Genomic DNA, 24062 nt, shown 5'->3' on the forward strand with positions numbered 1-24062 from the left:
TGCAGCACCGTATGTAGTTCTTTTGGTCATCTTTTAATGGCACAGCTTTGACAGGAGTTTTTCTTGGTTTCAGGGTTCAAAAAGGATTCTTCGCTCCAATGAGATCATCCTTCCAGCCAGTGGCCTGGTGGAAACAGAGCTCCAGTTAACCTTCTCCCTCCAGGTCAGAAATTTCTAAATCTTGAAGTTTTCTAATGCTGCAACAGACTAGCACCTAAGTAGTCTTGAAATTTGGGAACTTTATTTTCCAAAAGCAGCCAGAGCCCAGTTTGAGTAGAAAGAACAAAAGTCACCCATGGGCAATAGCCAACCTGGAAAACATCTTCTAAGCAGTACCTGAGCCAGCACAAGCAGGGTGTACTGGATATGATGCTGAGGCCCAGTCTCCCTCACATAATAATAATGCATGGTAGCTACCCACTGAACTCCACCACCACACTTAGCTTTTTCCCCTCGTTATTGATCTAATGTCAGGTCCCAAAAGAATACAGCCTATTTCTATTATGTGTTATATTCATACTTCTCCCTTCATCCCTCTTAGAACATCTCTCTCATCATAGACTTGGTGACTGTGTTGAATCATATAGGAAAAACACCTGGCCAGATGGCAGAGAAAGTGGTGTTCTAGGCTTTTGTAGACTCTACCAGCACCCAGCAGAACCAGGTCCTCTGACATTTCTTTCTCACTCAGCCCAATCACTATTAAAACCAAGAGACACTACAACCATTAAAGTGCAGTCCTCTAGCAGAACCACCAAGGCCCTGGTTGCTACCCTGGTTAACCGTCTGGACTGTTTTTCTCTTCAGTACCCTCATTTCCTTAAGCGAGACGCCAACAAACTGCAGATTATGTTGCAAAGGAGGAAGCGGTACAAGAACCGGACTATCTTGGGCTATAAAACCTTGGCTGTGGGACTCATCAACATGGCAGAGGTGAGCAAAACAGTCTCAGACTACAGGTCTCTAAGTTCATTGTCACCCAGCATGTGGCTTCCCCAGCCTGCAGAAAGGTATTTATTTTTTTCTTTATAGGGTAATTATTTTATTGGGAATTCAGTCTGTAACTAGTTTTCTCAATTTCTTTTACACAAAGGTTTTTTCCCATTGACTCTTTTTTTTATTATTATTAACTTGAGTATTTCTTATATACATTTGAGTGTTATTCCTTTCCCAGTTTCCGGGCAAACATCCCCTCCCCCCCCTTCCTTATGGGTGTTCCCCTCCCCACCCTCCCCCCATTGCTGCTCTCCCCGCAACAGTCTAGTTCACTGGGGGTTCAGTCTTAGCAGGACCCAGGGCTTCCCCTTCCATTGGTGCTCTTACTAGGATATTCATTGCTACCTATGAGGTCAGAGTCCAGGGTCAGTCCATGTATAGTCTTTAGGTAGTGGCTTAGTCCCTGGAAGTTCTGGTTGCTTGGCATTGTTGTACATATGGGGTCTTGAGCCCCTTCAAGCTCTTCCAGTTCTTTCTCTCCCATTGACTCTTTTTAAATCTTCATTTTATTTTTAAGATTTATTTATCTTATTTTATGTGTACAAGTGTTTTGTTCTAATGTATGTCTGAATCATGTGCAACCTGGAACTAGAGTCAGAGATGTTGTGAACCAACATACAGGTTCTGGGAACCAAATCCAAGTCTAGTTAAGAAGATGTGCTCCTAACCACTAAGCTTTCTCTCTAGCTCCCTTTTTCTTCTGAGATGGATCTTTCTGTATTGGCCAGTCTAGGCCCAAACTCCTAGACTCAGATGATCCTCCATTCCAGCTTCCCATATAACTGGTACTGTAGGTGGATCACCAGGACCAGCTCTAACTTTAATATATGTGTGTTATGTGTTTTAAGTTAGTTTTAGTAAGAATAATGAAAAATTCCCATATGCCAGATTTACCCAAATAATTTAACTTGATAACATATTCCTATGGTTATGTAGTATCTCTATATAATGTGGCTATTGTTTTGTGGAGGTTTTTTCCTGAGCATTTGTTTCAGGCATGAAGCCTCATTACACATTAATTCTATGCTATGTTAATTTCCTAAACCCCATTCCTTCACCACAATCAGGGTACTGATATTAGTTCAACGTTCTGTCTGACCCACAGTCCCCAACCTCATGGTGCAGAATGTCTCAGTAATCTTCCCATGAATCCATGACCTGATCTAGGAGTTGGTTGGTTACATTTCTCTTTCATATCTCTTTGGTCTTTATCAGTCTGTGGTGGTTCCCAGCCTTTTATCCTTTTATGACCGTGGTGTGGATTTTTTTTTTTTTTTTTGAGACAGGGTTTTTTTGTGTAACCCTGACTGTTCCTTGCTCTGTAAACCAGGCTAGCCTCGAACTCAGATTCCCCTGCCTTTGCATTCCTAGTGCTGGGATTAAAGGTGTGTACCATATTACCTGGTTTTGATGTGGGTTCTAGAAATTATAGGCTGCTTACTTTATCACGTGCTCCTCAGTCTGGGATTATCTGTCATTGTCTCTAAATCAGGTTCAGTTTGTGCATTTTTGGCAAAATGATCAAAGAGCACTCTTCTTCCCAGCACAGTGTGTGTTGCACAGTTGAACATGATGTCAGTTTGTGTGGAGATCAATGTTACAACTTAGTTAAGATAATGTTTACCAAAACAGGGCAATGTGACACATACCTTTAATCCAGCACTTGGGAAAGCAGAGGTAAGTGGATCCCTGAGTTTGAGGCCAGCATGATCTTAAAGAGCTAGTTCCAGAACAGCCAGAGCTACACTGAGAAACCCTGTCTCATAAAAGAGTTTAAAAGGGGGAACCCCAGAAAGGTAATGTTTGCCAGGATTTTCCACTATCAAGTTAATAAGTCTTTATTAATGAAAAATATTTTATATAGAAGTATTTGAGGCCATATAACTATATCCTTCACGATTGATGTACTAATGATGTGGGGGGGTGGATATGGGCATAAACATACCTTGGAATGCATGTGGAAATGATATGACAACCTCAAGTGTTGGTCCTTGCTTTCTAGCTTGTTTGAAACAAGGTCTTTTGAGCTAACTGACTCATGGACTGCCAGGGATAATCCTGTCTCCTCCTCCCATCTCACTACTAGGGGCACTAAGATTATAGATGCATATGACTGTAAAAATAATGCATCCATCTTTACATGAGCTCTGAGGATCCAAGTGTATGTTCTCACACTTACATGGTAAACATTTTACCTGCTGAGGCATTTCCCTATTCCCATTCTTTTAATGATTTTGGCCTGCATTAGTTACTATTTTGATGCTTGTCAATCTGTAAATTTCTAATCCTGTAGCTGACTTTTGTTACTCTTTTGGGTTCTTCTTTTTTTCACCTCTTTTCTCCCACCCGTTCAGCCCCCTAACACTAGGTAGGAAAGAAAAAAGGATAGAGGAGAAAGGGAAGAGCTCTCTGCATAAAGTCAGGGATTGGAAAGGGGACGATGATATTTTTAGACTACTTCCTGCTGATTAGGGGCGTTGAGTTCATTGGGGCAAGTTTGATCTTTGCTGTCAGGATATCTAATTTCTTCTTGTTTTCTTTTTTGCACATGACTACTTAACAAACCATGATCAACAACCCACCCACCTCTCAGGGCCCTAGCCTTTATATACCCTCAGAAAAGTCCCCAGAATTCCAAGTGTCAATCACAAAAATTATCTGCAGCTGGTAAAATCTCTCCCTTGCTAGAGCGCAAAGCAAATCATAGGTTATGTGGACAGTCTGAAGCAGCACCATATAATATATATGTGTACGTGATGTTTTATGCCCTGGTTTGTCTAGTAAGAGCCCCTCTAAGCTGTTGTCTATGTCCTTTTTGATAAGACCCTCCCTTCTTTACAGGCCACCTCACTTCCTGGTACAGAATAGCTCAAGCTTATCTCCTGGAATGAGCTGATTTTCTGAGACTCCTGGGGTGTTTTAGTGGAGAATAGTATTTTAAAGTCCAATAAGGGTGGAGTATGCGAATACATGCCTTTAATACCAGCACTCAGAAGGCAGAAGCAGAGAGGCAGATGCATCTCTGAGTTTGAGACCTACCTGGTCTATACTAGCAAGTTCCAGAACAGCCAGCACTACATAGTGAGACCCTGTCTCAGGGAGAAAAAAAATCAGATCAGGTACTAACAGTAATGCTCATGTACCCAACAGGGATGACTTCTGCTGTCTCTCAGCAGAAAGAACTAGGAGGTGCATATACACATGCATGCGCACACATCATGCTCATTTCCTGTTTGTATATAGCTATTCTATCCAGAGCACACAGTGGCAACTTCAGTTCCAAACCAGTAGCATAGGACCTGATCTTGTTTTTCCTCCTCTCTTCCTTTCAATCTCCTTTCTCCAGCAGCAGAAAAACTAGGCTCCCAGTTTCCTCAATATTTCTGCTCCCTTGTGCAGTACTCCTGTGTGCCAACCAAAGACAAAGAAGAAAGAGGCTGCGAAACAGATTTTTAAATTATTTCTATACCTTAATAAGTGAAATAGGCTGGGTGTGGTTGTGCATGTCTTTAATCCCAGCACTCGGGAGGCAGAGGCAGGTAGATCTCTGTGAATTTGAGGCTAGCCCAGTCTACATGGTAAGTTCCAGGATAGTCAGAGATAGGTAGACAGAACCTGTCTCAAAGAATAATAATAGGTGAAATAGGAAATGTATGGTCCTGATAGTGCTTATATGTCACTTGTCCCAACACATCCTTTTGTCCTCTTGAAGTCTTATATGAGGACTAGGGACTGTGGGGAGGAATGAATAGTAACAGCATCATCCTACACTTCCAAATGGGCCAGGCCCTGCCTCTCCTGTCTTCTGGTTCCTTACTTCTCATCCATCGCCAGGCAGCTGACCAACCATGCTTATAGGCCCAGCTTTACCTGGACTTAAACGCTTTAATCCATGTAAAGGACTTAGTTGGATGTGGAACCCTAGTGATTAGCAATCATTTACAGCCTCAAGCCTCAGTTGTTGTCTTTAAGCAGATGGCCCTGATTAGCAGCTGGCACTTTCTAGAGATAACTGTGTTGTTTTTGTTGTTTGTTGTTGTATTTTAAATTGCCAGACTCAGGAGATCCTCTTACTTGAGCATCACTAATTAATGACTTAGCTAGAAGCAACTGGGAGATTTTTTTCTTTTTAAGATTCATTATTATTTTTAAATTGTGTGTGTGTGTGTGTGTGTGTGTGTGTGTGTGTGTGTGTGTGTGTATGTATAGTGGGGTGCAGTATGTGTACGTGAGTTCTGGGAGCAGAACTCGGGAAGTCTACAAGAGATAGGCACTCTCAACTGCTGAGCCATCTCTAGTCCCTGGAGATACTTGTAAAAGTAAGTCCTTGAAAGCAGCAGGAAAGGAAGTAGGCATAGACTTGGAAGTGAGAAGGAAACTACCTTAACAGAATGTTGTTGCCATTGGCTTGCATGTCACTTGGGGTTATGATGGTGACGACCCTACCACTGGGTAAGCTGTTTGTACTGTATTCTTTGCTCACAGGTGATGCAACACCCTAACGAGGGTGCTTTAGTACTTGGCCTGCATAGCAACGTAAAGGATGTCTCTGTGCCTGTGGCAGAAATAAAAATCTACTCTTTATCCAGCCAGCCCATTGACCATGAAGGAATCAAGTCTAAGCTGTCTGGTAAGATGTATACAGTGGGACTGGAGAGATGGCTCAGTGGTTTATAGCACTTGTTGCTCTTCCAAAGGATCTGGGTTTGTCTCCTAGCATCCACATGTTGGCTCACAACCATCTGTAACTCTAGTTCCCAGGGATTTGACACCCTCTTCTAACATCCAAATGTGGTACACACATATGTGCAGTGTCTGCAGACACCATAAAAGACAGGGTCAGTTCACTGACCTCCATTCTGGGAAATGTGTCCATGCAAGATAAGCTTAGAGATCCCAAGAAGTAATGTCTGGCTGTGACCCTCCATGTGGTCCTTCCCTCTTCAACCCAGTTTTATTGATTCCTGTCTTCAAAGTTACTTAGGATAGATCAAAGCAGATCCAGGTTCTTAATAGGGTGTTTGTTCTAGATCGTTCCCCAGATATTGACAACTACTCTGAAGAAGAGGAGGAAAGCTTCTCCTCAGAGCAGGAAGGCAGTGATGACCCATTACATGGACAGGTAACTTCCTGTGGGTCCTTCCTCACAGTGTATGAGAGGTCCCTGGAATTTCCCAGCCTCATTCTGTTTCCTGCTCACTCAGGACCTATTCTATGAAGATGAAGATCTTCGGAAAGTAAAGAAGACTCGAAGGAAACTGACCTCAACCTCAGCCATCACTAGGGTGAGCCACCCAGGTCTAGGGCATGGCGCAGCTCAGACTCTTGGTCTAAAGTAGGCAGAGAGTGAGTGGGAGCATTAAGATCTTGTGGGGTTTTTGAAAACCCTATGTACTTGGGGTTGCACCCTCAATATTCTGATACATCCTAGAGCCCCTACTACTACCTGCTAAGAATGAGCATGTTAAGAACCTCTGTGGCACACAAGATGTTATAGGCTGTAGATTATACAGAACAGAAAGAAGGCTATAACCATTTTTCTGGAATTTGAAATAATCCAAGTATTTCTTTAAGGAGCACAATGCCTCAGACCTTTCCTTTCTAGGTGATGCTTCAAGTGATGCTCTGTCAACTGCAGAGCGAAGCCAGGTTTGTGGAATATTGCTGTGTTAAACTAGTACTTGAGAACTACAAACTCTGGGTTTAATAATGTTCAATTACATTAGATACAATTCTTACCTTGTATCTATACCCCGAAGTCAACAATGTTTGTATTACATTTCCTAACTAAGATTCCTGAGCCCATATTAAAATTAGAGTCATGGACTAAGAAGCTAAAATATGAGCTCTTTGGTGACCTGTGGCTGATCCTGGAGCCCTTACTCCAGGGATAAGGGAGTCAGAAGTACCAAGAGCTTCTCTGAGGAAAAATCTGTTTCATTCTGGTTTTCTCAAGTGCAGGGACAGTCTACAGACTGATACCCTGAAAGTGGGGTTTTCTTGTCATTTAGAGCCAGCCCTGGTACATCCCAGCCTGGGCTCTGATCATGAAACAACACTCTGAACCTTTACAGTCAAGGCTCATGGGACTGGTGAGGCAGCCCACAAGACTGCAGCCCTAGTTTCTCCTTTGTATCAGTGGCTCAGGAGCATAAAAACAGCTCAGGTTTTCCTAGGTTTTCAAGCCCTATAGGGAAGACAGGTCCCAGAATCCAAACTTTCCTTTTTTAAACTCTGAGAAAGAAAACAGCTGTAGGACCCTCCCTGTTATTGTTTCTTCTTCTGAGCCTTTATTGCCTGCTCTGCAATCATGAAGAGGCCCTGTTTTCCCCCCAAAAGTACCTCCTAAGCTTCCTCAGACTCCTCCTGTGTGGCCTTTTCAGTAGCATTGTGCCCCCACGTATAACCAGAGATCGGTGATCACCTCCATCTCCCGGAGGCATTCCGGAAGTTCTAGGTGCTTTCTTGTTGTGTTTCTGGACACTTGATGATGGTCCTTTACTTTCTGTCTCCTCCTGCTCCTGGACATTCTTCTTTCCCCACCAAGAGCACTTTGTTCTCAACAATGACTTGAGTTTCTTCCTTGTTGGTCCTGCTCTTCGCACTCTTCTCTCTGTTAAGTGCAAGTCAGTTTTTTTCCACTCCCGTATGTGGGTTCAGCTATTCAGGCCAGAAATATGTGTGACTGCAAACTAATCCTAGTGCCTAAAGTAAAACAAGAAACAGGGATCAGGGAGCTTAGGCTGGGCCTAGTGAACTCTAGTTCACTAGGAAATGCAGACAAATAACTGACAGCAGGTGAGTGGGTACTGCAATGCAGAGCTCTGCACAGGGATGATGAGGACACCACAGAAAAGTGGTGTTCATTGCAGGCTGAGGGGGCAGAGGTGGAAAGACTCCAGGTGCAGGCTGGTAATTAGGTGGGTTGGTTGTGCAAGAGGACAAATGCCATTCTGAGATGTTGAGCACGGGGGTACTGAATGCTCACCAGCTGATACCTGCATCTGCTGGACAGAGCAAAAGATGGGCTATAGGTGCACCTCTGGAAATTACTGGGGTACACTGGAGGCTTTGGAAACATGAGACGTCCAACAAGCTATCCAGGGCTCTAAGAACTATACTAGCTTTTGCCTGTCTTTCTAGAGAGGGTTGCAGTGTGAATGCAGCTACTATGTCTCTCAGCTATTTGTCTTCTCTCTTCCCTTGTGAGGGCAAGTTCCTGGCAGACTCTTGAACTGACCACTACTACATGTTACTTGAGAACAATTTGTATATTTTTGTCCCCACAGCAACCGAACATCAAACAGAAGTTTGTGGCCCTCCTGAAACGATTCAAAGTTTCTGATGAGGTATGACCCCTTACTTCCAGTTTCACCCCTAGGCCCTATATGGCCACTAGGAATCAGGACTATGGAGTCATGATTCCTACTCCTTGCATGCATAGCAGAGCCCCAGGAGAGATGGCATATGAAGAAGAGCATCATGTTCCTTGAATAGAAATGAGGGCTTCACATGAAGAATGTGGTTTCATGGTATTTAGAAACACTTAGAACAGTAATATCCAATAATAATGTGCAAGTCTCTGATAAGGGCAGCAATGAAATATCTAGCTATTGTTTAATTTGTCCTCATACCCCAAGGGCAGCTACAGCGAGTAACATCCTAAGTGTGATATATCCTCTTTGATCATCTCTGGTCAGAAATACCCTATACCTGGAAGCCCTGGCTTCATTCACATAGGTTTCTAAGTAAACTAAAAGTAAGTAAAGATAAAAAAATGTTGAGAAAGGGTCTTTGTCCCACTGTGGGCTGCAAATAAAAGTAGCTTACACCTGAATTTGAAAGACAGAGCAGAAAATAGGCTAGGCTACCAGACCTGGGTTTTCTTGTATGATTCCCTGGGAGGCATGTCAACACTTTCTCTTCCTCTGGAGCCAGCCCTGGTTTGGACATTGATAGTAACTGAGAGGGAAAGTAGCCCCACCATGTCCTTGCTCTCAGAGTCAGACCATATAGGAAGACAAAGGCTACTCTACTAGAGTACTAGTACTTACTAGTCTTACTAGACAATGTTGCATGTCCCTCTAGAAGGAATATTGAGAGCACCAATTGACAGATGGCCTAGGAGACAGGATTTGTTCATCTCACCACAAATGTTAATAGGGAGGGAGGACCCCAGATTCTTAGATGTCTGTTTTGCTTACAGGTGGGCTTTGGGCTAGAACATGTGTCAAGGGAGCAGATTCGGGAAGTGGAAGAGGACCTGGATGAACTATACGACAGTCTAGAAATGTACAACCCCAGCGACAGTGGCCCTGAGATGGAAGAAACAGAAAGCATCCTCAGCACCCCAAAGCCCAAGCTCAAGTGAGGCCCAGAGCTCCTCCTAGGCTAACTCCCAAGCTCCCCTTTCCTTCCATCATTGTGTCCCTTGTATCCTCTCTCAAACTTCACTCAGAGGACGGTGGTTGTTTATCATCTCCATGCCTCTCTTTCTCCTGGTGGAGATCAGGAAGTTGCCTATGACAGACAAAAGTCCTGATAGGCGTCTCTGCAGACCCCTTGACCAACTCCATATCATCCTACCTAACCAGTGTCTGCAAAGCCTGAGTTGTTGATCACTCAGCCTTGTGAACTGCTTTCTGAGCCGCAGTCACCACTGACATCAACTGTTCTTTGCTGCAGGCCCTTCTTTGAGGGGATGTCTCAGTCCAGCTCACAGACGGAGATCGGCAGTCTCAACAGCAAGGGCAGCCTTGGAAAAGACACCACCAGCCCTGTGAGCAGAGTGATGGTGAAAGGGTTGGGAGAGGGACCTGGAGAATTTTGGGTTCTCACTCTGGGCCCTCTGCTTCTCTTAAGTGTCACTCCTTTTGGAGCCTACAAAGCTCTTCAGTCTTCTTCCTCTGAGCCCTGGCTGGGAGCTTAGCAATCCACAAGATATAGAGCCATTCTCCATGCTCAGAACTCTCCTCTCTGTGAGGTAGCTGAGAGCATGGGGTGTGATGCATGCCATTTGGCCTAGGGTGATTCTGCCTTTGGACTAAAAAAAAAAAAAAAAAAAGTCCAGCATAAAAGGACAAGAGGGTCTGTCCAGGAAGTGGGGGAGCAATACTGTGGATGGATGTACAGTTTAGTGAGCAGGTTTCAGTTTGCCTGGTGAGCAGGAGAGCTGTCTGCTATGGCTCCTAGCAGCTGACCATAGGTAGGATCTTGTAGTTGTCAAGCCCTCCTCAGGCTTAGAGAAGCTGTTCATACCTTTGTCCACAACTAAAGGTAAATAAATGGTCACCATGTATAGTTTTAGAACCGAGCTTATGGTGTGCTATTTAGAGCCATATTTTTCTATTAATGAGAGAAACTGACATTCTCCAGTTCTTGCTGTTCTGGCATCAAGTGAGGCATAGTAATTTGTTCACGGGGAGAGTACACATCTTACTCTGCAGTGGCTATTAACTGTGAGGAGATGGACTGAAGGTGCCAGGCATTCCATCTGTTGGAGAGTAGTCTCTGGCTGGCCAGGCTCCTGTGTGCGCCTTCTTCTGGGGCATCTCAGCAACCTTTCTCCCTTCTGCCACCAGGTGGCGCTGTCTCATCGCTTATCTTTTTATTAAAGAACAGCTGGCTCCCAAGCCCACCAAGAACTGTACCTCAGATCCTAGTGAGAAAGTGAAAGAAGGAAAACCACGACTCATGTTAAAAATTACCCTTGGAGAAGCTTCACCTGCTACTTGCAAATCCGCATTCCCAGAACCTTTCAAGCATGTTCATAGTGGTCAGGAGCCAAGGAGACAGCATTTAGTGTGCTGCTAATATTGGGGCGTGACTCAGAACAGCTTTTCCGCACAGAGAACTGCCAGATGGTTCTACAGAAAGTCTCTGTCCATGTGGATAAATAATTGACCACTAGAATCACTCAGAGTAACATCTCTGGGAAGAAACCCAGAGCCTGCTGAAGGGAAGATCATTGCACAATGTTCTGTGAGTGGTGAGCAATGTGCTACTGTGACAGAGCATGTGTAAGGTGTAACCAGGCCAATGATCATGCAGCAGTACGCATAGATAGACTGTGGCATAGAAGACTGTTCAGTAAACGTTTATGACCACTAAATGAGTAAAAGGAAAAGTGTTTCTGCATCGATGGAGGTTGACTTATATAGCTTGTTTGATTTGGCAAAAACAAACAAGGAAGCAGGTTTTAATCCCAGGCAGAGGTGGATCTTCTTAAGTTGGAGGCCAGCCTGGTCTACTTATTGAAACCCTCACTTAAACAATGGAACAAAAAGCCTTTAACTGTAAGGGGTGAATTTTCCAGAGTGAATCTTAACTCTATCTTCCCACTGACTTGCTTCTTCTCAAGGCTGTTTCCTCATCTGCAACGCCTACATGGAAAACATGTGCTCTAAAAAGCCATGTGGAAATACTGTGAGATCCTGTGGGTCAGACTTAGAGCGTATTGATTGATAGACCTACAGAAGTACAGTTCCTTAGCACATCCAGTTTTAGAGTCCCAAAACTGACAGACCAAGAATGTCTTCTACGCAAGTCCTTCAAATGCTGTCTCTCTTGGCCAGACCTCAAATTCGCTTTGTTGTCTCCCTGCTGAGATTTCTATTTTGAAGAGCCCATATGTCTTCATGTGGGTGTAGAACTGTGGAATCCTTTAGTATGAAGGCACTTTGGGATGGTAGAACAAGGCTGTGCTCTTAACGTGGAGTAGTTAAGGTAGATTAGGGAAAGGTGTGGTTGTTGGATCTTGGGGTTGTGCACCCTATCTCACCTTGATAGCCTCTTATCCCCATTGCTAAGCACTAGTACTTTGTTTTGTTTTCAAGATTGTGTCTTACTATGTAGCTCTGGCTGTTCTCCTGGAACTTAAAATGTAGACCATGCTGGCCTAGAACTCACAGAGATCTACCTGCCCTTGCCTCCTGGAGTGCTTGGATTAAAGGCATGTGCCACCATGCCTGGCCTACTTTTTTGTTGTTGTTGTTGTTATTTTTTAACTTTCCCTTTTTTTCTTTTTGTGGTACAGGGAATAGAATCCAGGGCTTTGTCTATACCAAGAAATATACCAGTTAGCTATGTCACCAGCATTGCTGATGTATTTTCTTTCTTTTTTTAAATTTTACTTTGTGTATGAGTGAGTGTTTTACCTTAATGTATGTACACCACATGTGCACCAGCTTCCCAGAGAGGTCTGCAAAGGGCATAGGATCCCCTAGAACTGGAGTTGCACATGGCTATGAGCCACCATGTGGTGTCAGGAGCTGATCCTGAACAACTGCAAGAATTGCAGGGTTTCTTTTTTTTTTCCCTCGGAGCTGAGGACCGAACCCAGGGCCCTGTGCTTGCTAGGCAAGCGCTCTACCACTGAGCTAAATCCCCAACCCCTAATTGCAGGGTTTCTTAATCTCCCACTTTTAGGCCCCAAATTCGTAGAGAACTCACTTTATTACTAGAACCAGAAAGAATTTCTGCTGATACAAATTGTAACAGTTGTTGATTTTCTCAAAACTGAAACACACAATTGTAACATTATTTGGTTCTCTATGCTTGTAAGAGTAAAGCCTGATAGTGATTCAGGACACCTGCCCAAGACCCAGCCAGCCAAAATGGAAGTCTGAAACTAAGAGTCTCTGTTCTCTGCATACAGAGAGCCAGTGCCATGTGTCCTCTTGGTGCAAAAGTGTTAGAGACTAGTACTTCACCTAACATGCTGAAGTCATTGAGCTACACCAGCCCAGCCCTTCAGACAGTATTGGAACAGGAACAGAAGCTTCAGGAGTCAGGAGTTTGCTCCAGTTCCTCTTTGTCACACACCTTAATGAAGCTCCTGTAGAAGTGGGGAAGTAGCTATCCCCAAATGTTTCCACACTGCCATGAAAACAGTGTAGCTACCTCAGGGTTGACAAGTCATGCAATCTTGAGACCGCCCAATGGAAATTCTTTCTGAACTCCCAGAGTGAGCTTCTACCTAGGTTCAACTAAGCAGGGCTTTTCTGGGATTCTGGACTGTGAGTTAATATTGGTTAATCAGTGTAAGTAGGCTGACTATGCCCTCTGGAGGTAGCCTGTTCTGTGTGGCTGTGAGTCATTACACAGGTCATGCCATTTCTTTTTTTTTTTTTTTTTTTTTCGGAGCTGGGGACCGAACCCAGGGGTTTTTGCTTCCTAGGCAAGCGCTCTAACCACTGAGCTAAATCCCCAACCCCTAGGTCATGCCATTTCAAGCTCTGATGTTACTACCTCTAGCTCAAGTGTGTCAGATTTGTCTTGCAGATGAGTTTAAGAGTGTTTTTCAATGGGTTGGGGATTTAACTCAGTGGTAGAGAGCTTGCCTAGCAAGCGCAAGGTCCTGGGTTCAGTCCCCAGCTCCGGAAAAAAAAAAAAGGAAAGAGTGTTTTTTCCAGGCTGGAGAGATGGCTCAGTTGTTAAGAGCACTGTCTGCTCTTCCAGAGGTCCTGAGTTCAATTCCCAGCAACCACATGGTGGCTCACAACCATCTGTAATGGGGATCCAATTCCTTCTGGTGTGTCCAAAGACAGTGACAGTGTACTCACATAAAGTAAAATGGAAAAAGAAAAGAGGCCAATTGATCGACCTCCCCCCTCCCCCCCAAAAAAATTGGTTTTCCACTAGGGATGGTCTGCCTCTCAAAAGACATTTGTCATTGTTTTAAGGAATTTTAGCCCAACAGGAAGGGCTACTACTAGCATCCAGAGAGTCAAGGCTAAACTCCTAAACACCATGCAGCACACAGATGATGGAGCCCTAAATGTTAGTCTGGGTGGAAACACCCTAGCTTTGAATATAGCATAAGGAGGCGGCTTTTGTAGTCCTTGTTGGTTAGTTTACTTAATGGCATCCTGAACTTAATTAGCCTGCCATTTCCAGCTGTATATATTTTACAAAGAGAAAGGATTTTTGAGTAGTTGAGATTAAATGAGATATCCTAAGTATCTTCTTCATCCTTTGGTTCCATAGAAGAAAGAAATTCTCTGGCACCAGTACCTCCCTGACTGCTGTACTCTGTTACCCATAACTGACTGAGATGCTTGTCTGACCAGATTTAGCAAATATGAATGATCTTGTTTGTCCTTCTGTGTGTGCTTAATAAACTCTTCACATTTATGAGAAATGCTAATAGGATAGTGGAGAACTAACTCACACCTGAAAACTTCATATGGGACCTTTTTTGCTTAATATGTTGTTAGAGGGCTGGTTTTCTGGATGCATCTACCAAGCAAAAGCATTTAACTACCATTGATGTCTTTAGTCTCAAAATGAAAGTCTAAAACTGTGAGAGTCTCCCTTCTCTGACAAGCAGAGACAGCGCCATGTGTCCTTTTGATGCAAAAGTGTCCAGATTTTGTAAATCCAACAGAAAACCACCATTTAACATCAAGCCCTTTTGCCCTAGCGACGTAACTGAGAGTTGGAATGTCTGGCTCCGAGCCAGGTATGGTGGCACATGCCTTTTGTCCTAGTACTCAGGAGGTTAGACAGGTGATCTGTTGAGTTTTGGGGCCAGCCAGGTCTACCAGAGCAAGATCCAGAACATCCAGGACTACACCAAAATCTTACCTAGAAAAAAATAAACAAACAAATGGAGTTTCTAGTTCTGCACCTCTGTATATTATTTACTTAATGTTTTTTAAAATATTTATTTTATGTATGTGTATGAGAATGTTCATTTGAGTATGATTGCCTTCAGAGGCTAGAAAAGGTATTGAATCCTTGAACTGGAGTTACAAGCAGTTGTGGACTATTCGATGGGGGCGCTAGAAATCAAACCCAGGTTCTCTGCAAGTTCTCAGCCAGTGCTCACCAAGCCATCTCTCCAATCCATACTTAATAATTTCTTAAAATAAATTGGCCTTTCTGAGCCTGAGTTTTCACAAAAAACATCTCACCCCCTCTCAAAAGATGAAAACCCTAAAGACTGTATGAGGTTGAAGATAAAGTGAAAGTATTTTAAGCTTCTCGGGAGACCTAAAAAGTTAGAGTGCTAGTTACTTGAATTATGAAATGATGATGATGATGGTGGTGGTGGTGGTGGTGGTGGTGATGATGATGATGATGTGATGATGATGATTACTATTTTGCAGATGGAATTGGCAGCTTTAGAAAAAGTTAAATCTACTTGGATTAAAAACCAAGATGACAGCTTGACTGAAACAGACACTTTAGTAAGTATGGTTTGTCTCCTGCTTGGATCATTTCAGTTTGTTTTTGTACCGATAAAAGCACAGGGAAAGCCAGGTATAATAGTGCACGCCTGCAATTAAGGGCACAGGCAAAGGCAGGTGGATCTTTGTTAGGTCAGGGCCAGCCTTGTAGATAGATAGATAGATAGATAGATAGATAGATAGATAGATAGATAGATAGATAGATAGATAGATACTGACAGACACATTCACTTATTCACATGCAGAGATAGACAAAGAGGAGAGGAGAGATTCATTTTAGAAAGATGTTCAGGACACCTTGGAAATCCTTCCTTAAATCTGTGGGCTTGTGAATGTCCTGTGTTTCCTTTCCCCTGAAATCTTTACGCTTGGAATAGAACCCATCCTATCAACAAGGTCCTCCCTCAGACTGGTAATCAGAAATGTCCCTTTTCTGCCCTAACTAGAGTTGACCAAATGCTACCTTGTTTGTTTATTTGTTTGTTTGTTTGTTTGTTTTTATCGTCACCCTCATTTACCTCTGAAAGACGATGTCCAATGTCTTACCCTGGGGAACTGCCCCCTTTCCCATCTCTGTTGCCTTCTCAGTATCCAGGAAGCTAGTGGCATTAAGTCTCTGAGGGTCACTGGTCAACTTCTCCTTCAGGAGATGCTAGAACTGGCTAGGAGTGCAAGTTAACAGCCCATGAAGTAGAATGGAGTCAGCTAGGCACCGTCTCCTAAGCCTTTAACTGCTACTGTGCACCTCTAATGCTGAACACAAAGATGACATCCAGGCCTCTCTCCAGGGGAAGCACCTGTGCAAACCTGGACAAGGCTCAATGCAGGCCCTGGGAGGAGAGCTCCTCTGAGTTGGCTACACTCATGGGGTACCTGGGAATGTACCCAATGAGACAGGCAAGGCCTTTTAGTGGTTGAATTGAGTCCAGTAGTATTTAGGCTTGTGTTTTCTATAGTAAATAACCTCTACATTGCACATCTTGAAAACAAGAAAGCATTAAGTCTATCCAAGATTAAAATGTACTGCACTAGTACTTCATCGCTTAGTAACTGAAATAAACTCCTCTTTCCCCATTGCTGCTCATGACCAGTACTAGCAGCGATCTTTCCAAAGTGCAATTTCAATCATGTCACTTTCTGATTCTGACTCTCCAGTGACTGACCAAATCTCAAACTGAATCTTAACTTGATGTCCAAGAAAGAAGGCAGATGCATGCCATAGGATTTTCTTATCCACGTGGAAGTTAGGTTACTTAACTGTGGAAGTGGAAAGAGGCAAGTGATAATCCAGGTGTATGGGAATGCTCTGTTTTGATTCAGCTAATGGTCTCTGGGGCTCTGTTTACATTAAAATTTAGTTCAGTAAAAAAAAATTTTTTAGTGTGTTTGAGGTCTTGAGTTCCATCCCTAGCCATGCATATTCAAAGTTGGCGCTAGGGAAATGACTCAGTTTGTCAGAGTACTTGCTTAACATTCATAGGCCTTAGCACAGCATGAAACTGGATGTAGTCGCACATGCCTATTGTTCCAGTATCTACAGCAGTTAGAGGCATGGAATCAGGAGCTTGGAGCCTAGGATACATATGACCATGTCTCACGTTTTTTTGTTTGGTGTTTTGTTTTGTTTTGTTTTGTTTTTTTCTTTTTTTCGGAGCTGGGGACCAAACCCAGGGCCTTGCGCTTGCTAGGCAAGCGCTCTACCACTGAGCTAAATCCCCAACCCCTGTTTGTTTTGTTTTTTTTTAAATCAAGTTTGTATTTTAGATTTGAGTACTTTGTAAAAGTTATTCCTCAAGGAATGGATGCTTAAAAAATGTGAAAGGTAGACAGGAAGACGTAGGTAGGTAAGCAGGTTTCGATGTACTTGGAAAGCAGTACTTGAAGAGATGAGATTGACTTGGGGAAGTGACCCAGGGTTGGGGAGTCTTCAAAGGCCCTGAAGCAGGGCAGAGCTGTTGGTGCAGTTTGAGTCATATCCTGGTGGAACTGCGGCTGTACTTTGGGAAGATGACCTGATGTGAGCTGCAGGACTCTCTGCAGAAGGAAAGGCAAAGCTCTGAACCCAGAGGGTAGGAGGAAGCGATGGGCCTGAAAGCCAAGGAAGATGGAGTGGACAGGAGCTGCGCTGCAGATGGGAAGGAAGATTTCAAGACTCTGGCTAAGATGAGGGATGTAGACAAAAACCTCAAAACTACAGGCCTGCCCTAATGAGAAGCTAACTCCAGGGGTGCAGATGGCAGTCCCCCTCTGAGCTCCAGCTGTGCTGCATCAGTCACTCTCCTGGGCTAGAATGCTATCCACAGAGCTGGAGCCAAAGGTGGGTGGGAGCACACGGCTTCCAGCACAGGGGGACAAGAGTGTGATAAGGACACTAGAAGCCTGTGCTCCCACTCACACACAGTACTTCCAGGAAAGTGGTGATCTTCCCAGGGCACTGTGGAGGCTCCTGCAGTTATCGAGTAAGAGGTAACATTCTTTGCCACCTTTCTTGTGGCAGGAAATCACTGACCAGGACATGTTTGGAGATGCAAGCACAAGTCTGGTTGTACCAGAAAAAGTCAAAACTCCTATGAAGTCCAGCAAAGCTGATCTGCAGGGCTCCGCCTCGCCTAGGTAACCCAGTGAGGAAGGACAGAGGCAACTGACCCTCCCTGCAGTCACACTCAGTACCAGCTACATGTTGGGAGGAGTGGTGGGGCTCATGTGACTTTGGGGTTGTAATGGCTGTTAACCCTGTTCCTGATACTATCAGCAAGGTGGAAGGGACACACACACCTCGGCAAAAGAGGAGCACTCCCCTGAAGGAGCGGCAGCTCTCCAAGCCCCTGAGTGAGAGGACCAACAGCTCTGACAGTGAGCGCTCTCCTGACCTGGGCCACAGCACACAGGTAATCTTGGGTTCCTCCAGGTTCAGGACCCCTTTCTTGGATTTCAGTCTGTTTCTTTGACAGCTGGGTGGAGAATAAGGAGGGATGTTGGCTTCTTTCTGGGACATCTAAGTTAGAGAAGCCACCACACTTGTTATCCTCTGCTGTGTGGAATTTGGGGTCCAGTTGAGTGGTGGTGAAAAGAACCATTAGCATTGCTCCTCTGCCAATGCTGCCATGGTTATTCCAAGCTCTTCTTAGGCTCCTCTCAACCCTGAGGTTAGTTGAAGTCGTGAGCATAAACCAGAGCTGAGGAGTGTGTGTGTCCTCATGTAACACTGGTATCAGAACCAGGGCAAGAAGCCATCCGTGCTGTTCTCCTAGAGCCAAGCAGACAAGTTTCTCTAATAAATACTATAGAAGAGCAGGGTTGGGATGGTATGGCTTCCTGAATCTGATGCTATCACAAAGCTGCAAGTGGACCTGAGACTAGATGGCCCAGTACCTAGGGTGAGGTAATGTCCTTCTGCTTGGTCATTATTCTTGACATACCTTTGTTCCTGGGATAGTGGCCCACGTGGTGCCCGCTGCCACTCGTCCTTCTCTACACTGCCCTTGCTGCATTCGCTAAGCAGTAGCTCACTCACCGCTCTCCGTCCTCTACCATGCTGCGCTAGAACCACGGCCTTCATATAAAGCCTCTGCTTCCCAGCCCCATAGGCTCGACCCAGAACAACCATTGTTGTGTGTTAGTGGATTCCCCAAGGACACTGATCTTCCTCCTCCTTTCCATTTTAGCCCGATCAATGGGAGACTGTCTCCACAAATTCTTTGTTACCTTGTGCCAGAAGTCCTATCTATTCCCACCTGCCCAACTTGTTCCTACAGATTCCAAGAAAGGTGGTATACGACCAACTGAATCAGATCCTGGTTTCCGATGCAGCGCTCCCTGAGAATGTCATCCTGGTGAACACCACGGACTGGCAGGGCCAGGTAGAGCATTGGGGGTCAAGGGGTAATGGGTCTACAGATGCTCCCAGTGTGTGACCTGAAATAGCACACAGGGAGGCAGGAAAGTGACTTTATCTGCCATCTATGCTACCTCATAGACATTGGTTCCAAGGATGCCTGGACATGAGTGACATTTGGAACCCTTAATCCTCCTCATTTCACAGTCAGCATGTTTCCATGGCGTCTGTTGTGCCCTTTTCTTACACATAACCTGAAGAGGACAGGTGCTCTGCAGCTCTCTCTGGGCCTTGCCTGCCTTCTCAGCATTTGTGGGGAGTGATGTAGCTTACCTATGTCCCTGCCTTCCCCCCTCTAGTATGTGGCCGAATTGCTTCAAGACCAGAGGAAGCCTGTTGTGTGTACCTGCTCAACAGTGGAGGTCCAGGCCGTGTTGTCTGCCCTGCTCACTAGGATTCAGCGCTAGTAAGGCTTTTCTTCCTAGGATGTTTTGTGGTTCTTCTCTTTCATCTTCCCATCTGACTTCTAGCAGTGGTAATACTCTCAGGCTAGGGAGTCACAGCTCTAATTTGTACTTGGAGACCGAGCCTGCAGCAGTGCTCTGTGCCCCTAGTAGGATATCAGCACCCACCACCTCCACACCCTGGACTCATGCCTCACTTAGACTTGCTTCATCTCTCTCCTAAATCTAAGACAAAGAAAAGAGTATAGGATTCTAAAAATATTTCATATTCCTTCCCTCTGTGGTAACATGCTGTTTGTTAATGGAGCACCTTTGTTTACCTCTCCAGGATCACCTTAGAGAGGCCTGGTATTCTCTCTCATGTGACAGCGAGTAGACTCCAAGTGTCTGGGTCTGGGCTAATTCCAGAGCTCGCAGGCAGCACTTCTTGTCTGTGTTAGCCTCTGCTTTTTCATAGACAGCTGCCTGCCCTCTCAAGCAGCACGATAGCTTGCTGCCTCCCTGTATCATTTTGTTTCTTGGCATGCTTTCCCTGTGGGTTTTGGAACTGCATGAAGTCAGAGCTTGAGGCCCACCCTGAGCAGGATCCCGAGGTCTAAATATGGTGTGTATACACCCCCTTTCTTCCCAGCTGCAACTGCAACTCATCTATGCCGAGGCCAGTCAAGGTGGCAGCTGTGGGCAGCCAGAGTTACCTGAGCTCCATCCTCCGGTTTTTTGTCAAGTCCCTTGCCAGCAAGACCCCGGACTGGCTGGGCCACATGCGCTTCCTCATCGTTCCCCTAGGTAACGTCTGGCAGCACTCAGGAGACCTCTGTCAGCAGACCTGGTTCCTGCAGCAAGGATGGGAAATGATCAGGGAAATTAAAGGCTGGACCATGGCTGGGGACAGCTGCTCCCTCTACTCTACCCACTAATAGTTTACTTTCTCTGGTTTTCCCTCTGCCAGGTTCTCATCCAGTGGCCAAATACTTGGGCTCAGTAGATAGTAGATATAGCAGCACCTTTCTTGATTCTGCTTGGAGAGACCTGTTCAGTCGCTCAGAGCCTCCAGTGTCAGGTAAGGACCCCTAGTAGGAACCTCCGAGAAAGAGGCTTGTGGTTCCCCAGTGCAGCTAAAGAGAGTGGGGAGCAACCTTCTTCCCATTCCTGTAATTCCCAGACTATTGCCCACTGTGCAGACCCCTTTCCAGTTGATAGTTACAAATGGAGGTGTACCCTGTGTGGCCCTCTCCTCAGGGTAGTTTCTGCATCTAAAAGTAAGGAAATCAAGTGGCTGGTATGTAGGCCAGCTCTGCTTATAGAGATGACATAGGCAGTAGAGTGTCACTGATCAATCTCTTATTGAGTGAGGTAACACTGGACCAGCAGGTATCGCTATACCAACAGAGTCCAGCTAAGGTGAGAGAGGACTGTGCTTTGGTTTATGATTCCTATTTAGTTCATGGCCAGCAGGATCTTAGAGTCCTTTCTTCACTTCAGCTCTGAGGATCTTGGCTTGGGACTCAGGAGGGCCTCTCTGAGGGGTTGTAGGGCTGCACACCGAAATAGACACATTCCTCCTGGCTTTTCTGCAGAGCCACTGGATGTGGTGGGTCGTGTGATGCAGTATGTCAATGGAGCTACCACAACACACCAGCTGCCTGTGGCTGAAGCCATGTTGACCTGCAGGCATAAGTTGTAAGTCTAACATTAGAAGTTCTCGAAAAACATATTGGGTCGGTTAGAGGAACCTGAGTTCTTTCATTTTTTCACGTCTTCTTATTTCACCATTCCATTTCCTGTCACAAAGGCCCTAAAGGATGTCCATGCCTCCATGCCTGGGCTTTCACTACATGGGCATCAGTTATTGTCCTCACTGGTGACTGAAATCAGATGGCAGTATGAGCAGAGCTGTTTGCACAGCGTGCTCTTTGTCTCTATTCTGCGCTCTCCACTCTATCCTCAGTGAGTGACCACCCTGCAGTGTGACAGAAAGTGGTAGCCTTGTGTTCTGGACCCCATTGAGCAGGATACAGTGTGGGAAGCTTATTTCTCCAGCACTCTCGCAAGTCCACTAATTGTAAATCTTTCCTGTTTCCCAACAGCCCTGATGAAGACTCCTACCAGAAGTTTATCCCCTTCATTGGTGTATGTACTTGCTTCCCTCTTCTGACCCCAGCCTCCCAACCTTCCTACTTTCCCTCTGTATAAGAAAAGGCTGTGTATGGTGGCACACAGGGTTAAATCCGAAACTCTGGAGGCAGAGGCAGAAGGATGTCTGTACCTTAAGCTGGCCTTGAACTTGTGATCCTCCAGCTTCCTAAATGCTAGGCTTACAGAGGGACATCCTTTCCCAAATCAAGAACTACCCCAGATTATTTACTGGGTTCTCCTGTTTTATTATATCAAGCCCTGATCTTGGGGCCATGGACTGCTGAGGCTTACTCCACAGTGTGGCTTCTCCAGGCTCAGGGAGGAGGAAGTGGCCTCAGAAGTAGTGAAACTTGGCATGCTCACAAGTCCAGAACCAACTACCTCACAGGAATGACTTTAAAGAAGAGCTTCTCTGTTGCAGGTGTATATATTAGTGAATTAGTGAAATCCGAGTAAATTTATCTCAAAATAAAGGAAGATCCTCGTGGTGCCTTTGGGGTCAAGTATATTGGACTGTGGTATTCTTCACTTAGCAATGACATGATCTCAGGAGCCTTGAAGTTCCAAAAAGCCAAAGCACTCTACTGAGAGCTGAAAACTGGTAATTCCATTCAGAAGGCATTCTGATTTCCTTTCAGTTGACTTTGGTCTCCTGTGATCTTGAAGGTCTCTCATAATCTTTACAGGGAAGAGCTAAGCAGACCTGTTTTAACTGTCCCCATCTTGAAAGGATGTCCTGAGTGATCTCATCTGGGGAGATGAGCAGGCTTCCTCCAGCCACCTAGTCAGTCACTGCCTACTTAGCCTCTGGAAAACTCCCATTGCTGCATAGCAGTCCAGAATCCCAGCTGCCACACAGGCTGGCAGTAAGTATAGCTACTGCCTTCATGGAACTAGGGATGTGAGAACACTCACCGTACTCTCAGAGTAAGTAGGCCATAGTTCAGTGACAGAGCACAAGACCCTGGGTTCTACTTGCAGCTTCTCAAAGAAAAACTAACCTAACCACAAGAGCTCTCTAGCCATATTTTTTTCTGGCCACTGGAGGGCACCTTCCATCTTCTCTAGAATTTCTGAGACCCAGCCTCCCCCCACCCCACCCCGTAGGGTACCTCAGATTCCAGGAAAGTAGGAAGTAGAAAAAGTGTGGCTACACCTTCAGCAGTTCACTTGTCTTGACACAGAGCCTAGCCAGCCTTGAGATATACTTAATTCCAAAGCCAATCTGGCTTTAGAAGAAATGAAATCAGGACACTGCCTTCAAAGTTGGCTCTGCCATAGTCCCCAGGGAAGGACTACCCAAGTCTCATGGGCCCGTCTCACAGGACTGGGCTTCTTTCCTTCAGTTTTATGGTTCCGCGGATGGAAACCAAAACCCCTTTATATTAACAAACCCACAGAGTATTCTTTTTCCTTTTTGGGGGGGATGGTGGGAGGGGTGTACTTTTTTTTTTTAAGTCCTAGGTTATTTCAGATGTGTAAAGATTTTTTAGTCATCGACAAACACCATGTAGTTATGGTTGTACTGCTGGCCATGTGTTGATAACAGTTGGGTTGGGGCTTGCTGCCCTGACAGGACCTAACAAAAGTCTGATCTCTACAGGTTGTGAAAGTGGGCCTTGTTGAAGACTCGCCCTCCACTGCAGGTAAACTAGAGTGCCTTTGCTTCTCTGAGTGAGATCATACTTTTCCAGCCCTCTGTGATGTGATTGGCTGAATGTGCTCAAAGAAGCAGTTGAATGGGAAGCTTTGGGTCATTCCTCTGAGAAGACCCTGGGACCCACTGAAAGGGAAGCACACCTCCTGCCATCAGCAGGTCAAGGGTGACTGCCTCTGGCCAACTGTGTTTGTCCCTTTGACAGGTGATGGGGACGATTCACCTGTGGTCAGCCTTACTGTGCCCTCCACATCACCACCCTCAAGCTCGGGCCTGAGCCGAGATGCCACAGCTACCCCTCCCTCATCCCCATCCATGAGCAGTGCCCTCGCCATCGTGGGGTAAGGTTCTTCCCCAACCTGACTCCCTTCCCAGGCATGGCACACTGGCACAAAGCCATACTGGATGAGAGCACTGGCTTAGATAGAATTCAGAAACAGGTCATAAGGTGACTTGAGACGTCGAAAGAAGGTTTAGTGAAGTTTGATTCTTGCTTTGTCCAGTCGTCGTGGCTGTAGGGTCAGCTGTGGTTGCATTGACGTGGTAGCTCTAGTAGGCTGTTAAAGTGTTGTTGAGCTAGCTTCCTATGGGACCTCCAAAGGCAGTGGGTCTCAACATGTGAGTCACAGGGCTTGCCTAGGACCATCAGAACACAGATAGTAGCCAGGCAGTGGTGGTACATGCCTTTAATCCCAGCACTTGTGAGGAAGAGGTAGGTAGTATCTGTAAGTTTAAGGCCAGCCTGGTCTATAGAGTGAGCTCAGGATAGCCAGGGCTACACA

General features: G+C 45.3%; 1 protein-coding gene across 1 annotated transcript in view; it reads left to right on the top strand.

Moving 5' to 3' along the window:
- Positions 1–24062, top strand: part of Pacs1 (phosphofurin acidic cluster sorting protein 1) — a 129664-nt gene that overhangs the window by 101079 nt on the left and 4523 nt on the right. Inside the window, exons 3-21 of the mRNA XM_032891196.1 lie at positions 74–163; positions 808–933; positions 5482–5626; positions 6027–6118; positions 6201–6281; positions 8286–8345; positions 9203–9363; positions 9682–9775; positions 15108–15188; positions 17686–17801; positions 17941–18076; positions 18944–19048; positions 19383–19489; positions 20119–20273; positions 20437–20547; positions 21065–21167; positions 21575–21617; positions 23227–23269; positions 23486–23621. Of these exons, the coding sequence (XP_032747087.1) occupies positions 74–163; positions 808–933; positions 5482–5626; positions 6027–6118; positions 6201–6281; positions 8286–8345; positions 9203–9363; positions 9682–9775; positions 15108–15188; positions 17686–17801; positions 17941–18076; positions 18944–19048; positions 19383–19489; positions 20119–20273; positions 20437–20547; positions 21065–21167; positions 21575–21617; positions 23227–23269; positions 23486–23621 (1985 nt within the window). The remainder of the gene's footprint in view (positions 1–73; positions 164–807; positions 934–5481; positions 5627–6026; positions 6119–6200; positions 6282–8285; positions 8346–9202; positions 9364–9681; positions 9776–15107; positions 15189–17685; positions 17802–17940; positions 18077–18943; positions 19049–19382; positions 19490–20118; positions 20274–20436; positions 20548–21064; positions 21168–21574; positions 21618–23226; positions 23270–23485; positions 23622–24062) is intronic.

This window comes from Rattus rattus, chromosome 2 (assembly GCF_011064425.1).
Source record: "Rattus rattus isolate New Zealand chromosome 2, Rrattus_CSIRO_v1, whole genome shotgun sequence".
Lineage (NCBI taxonomy): Eukaryota > Metazoa > Chordata > Mammalia > Rodentia > Muridae > Rattus > Rattus rattus.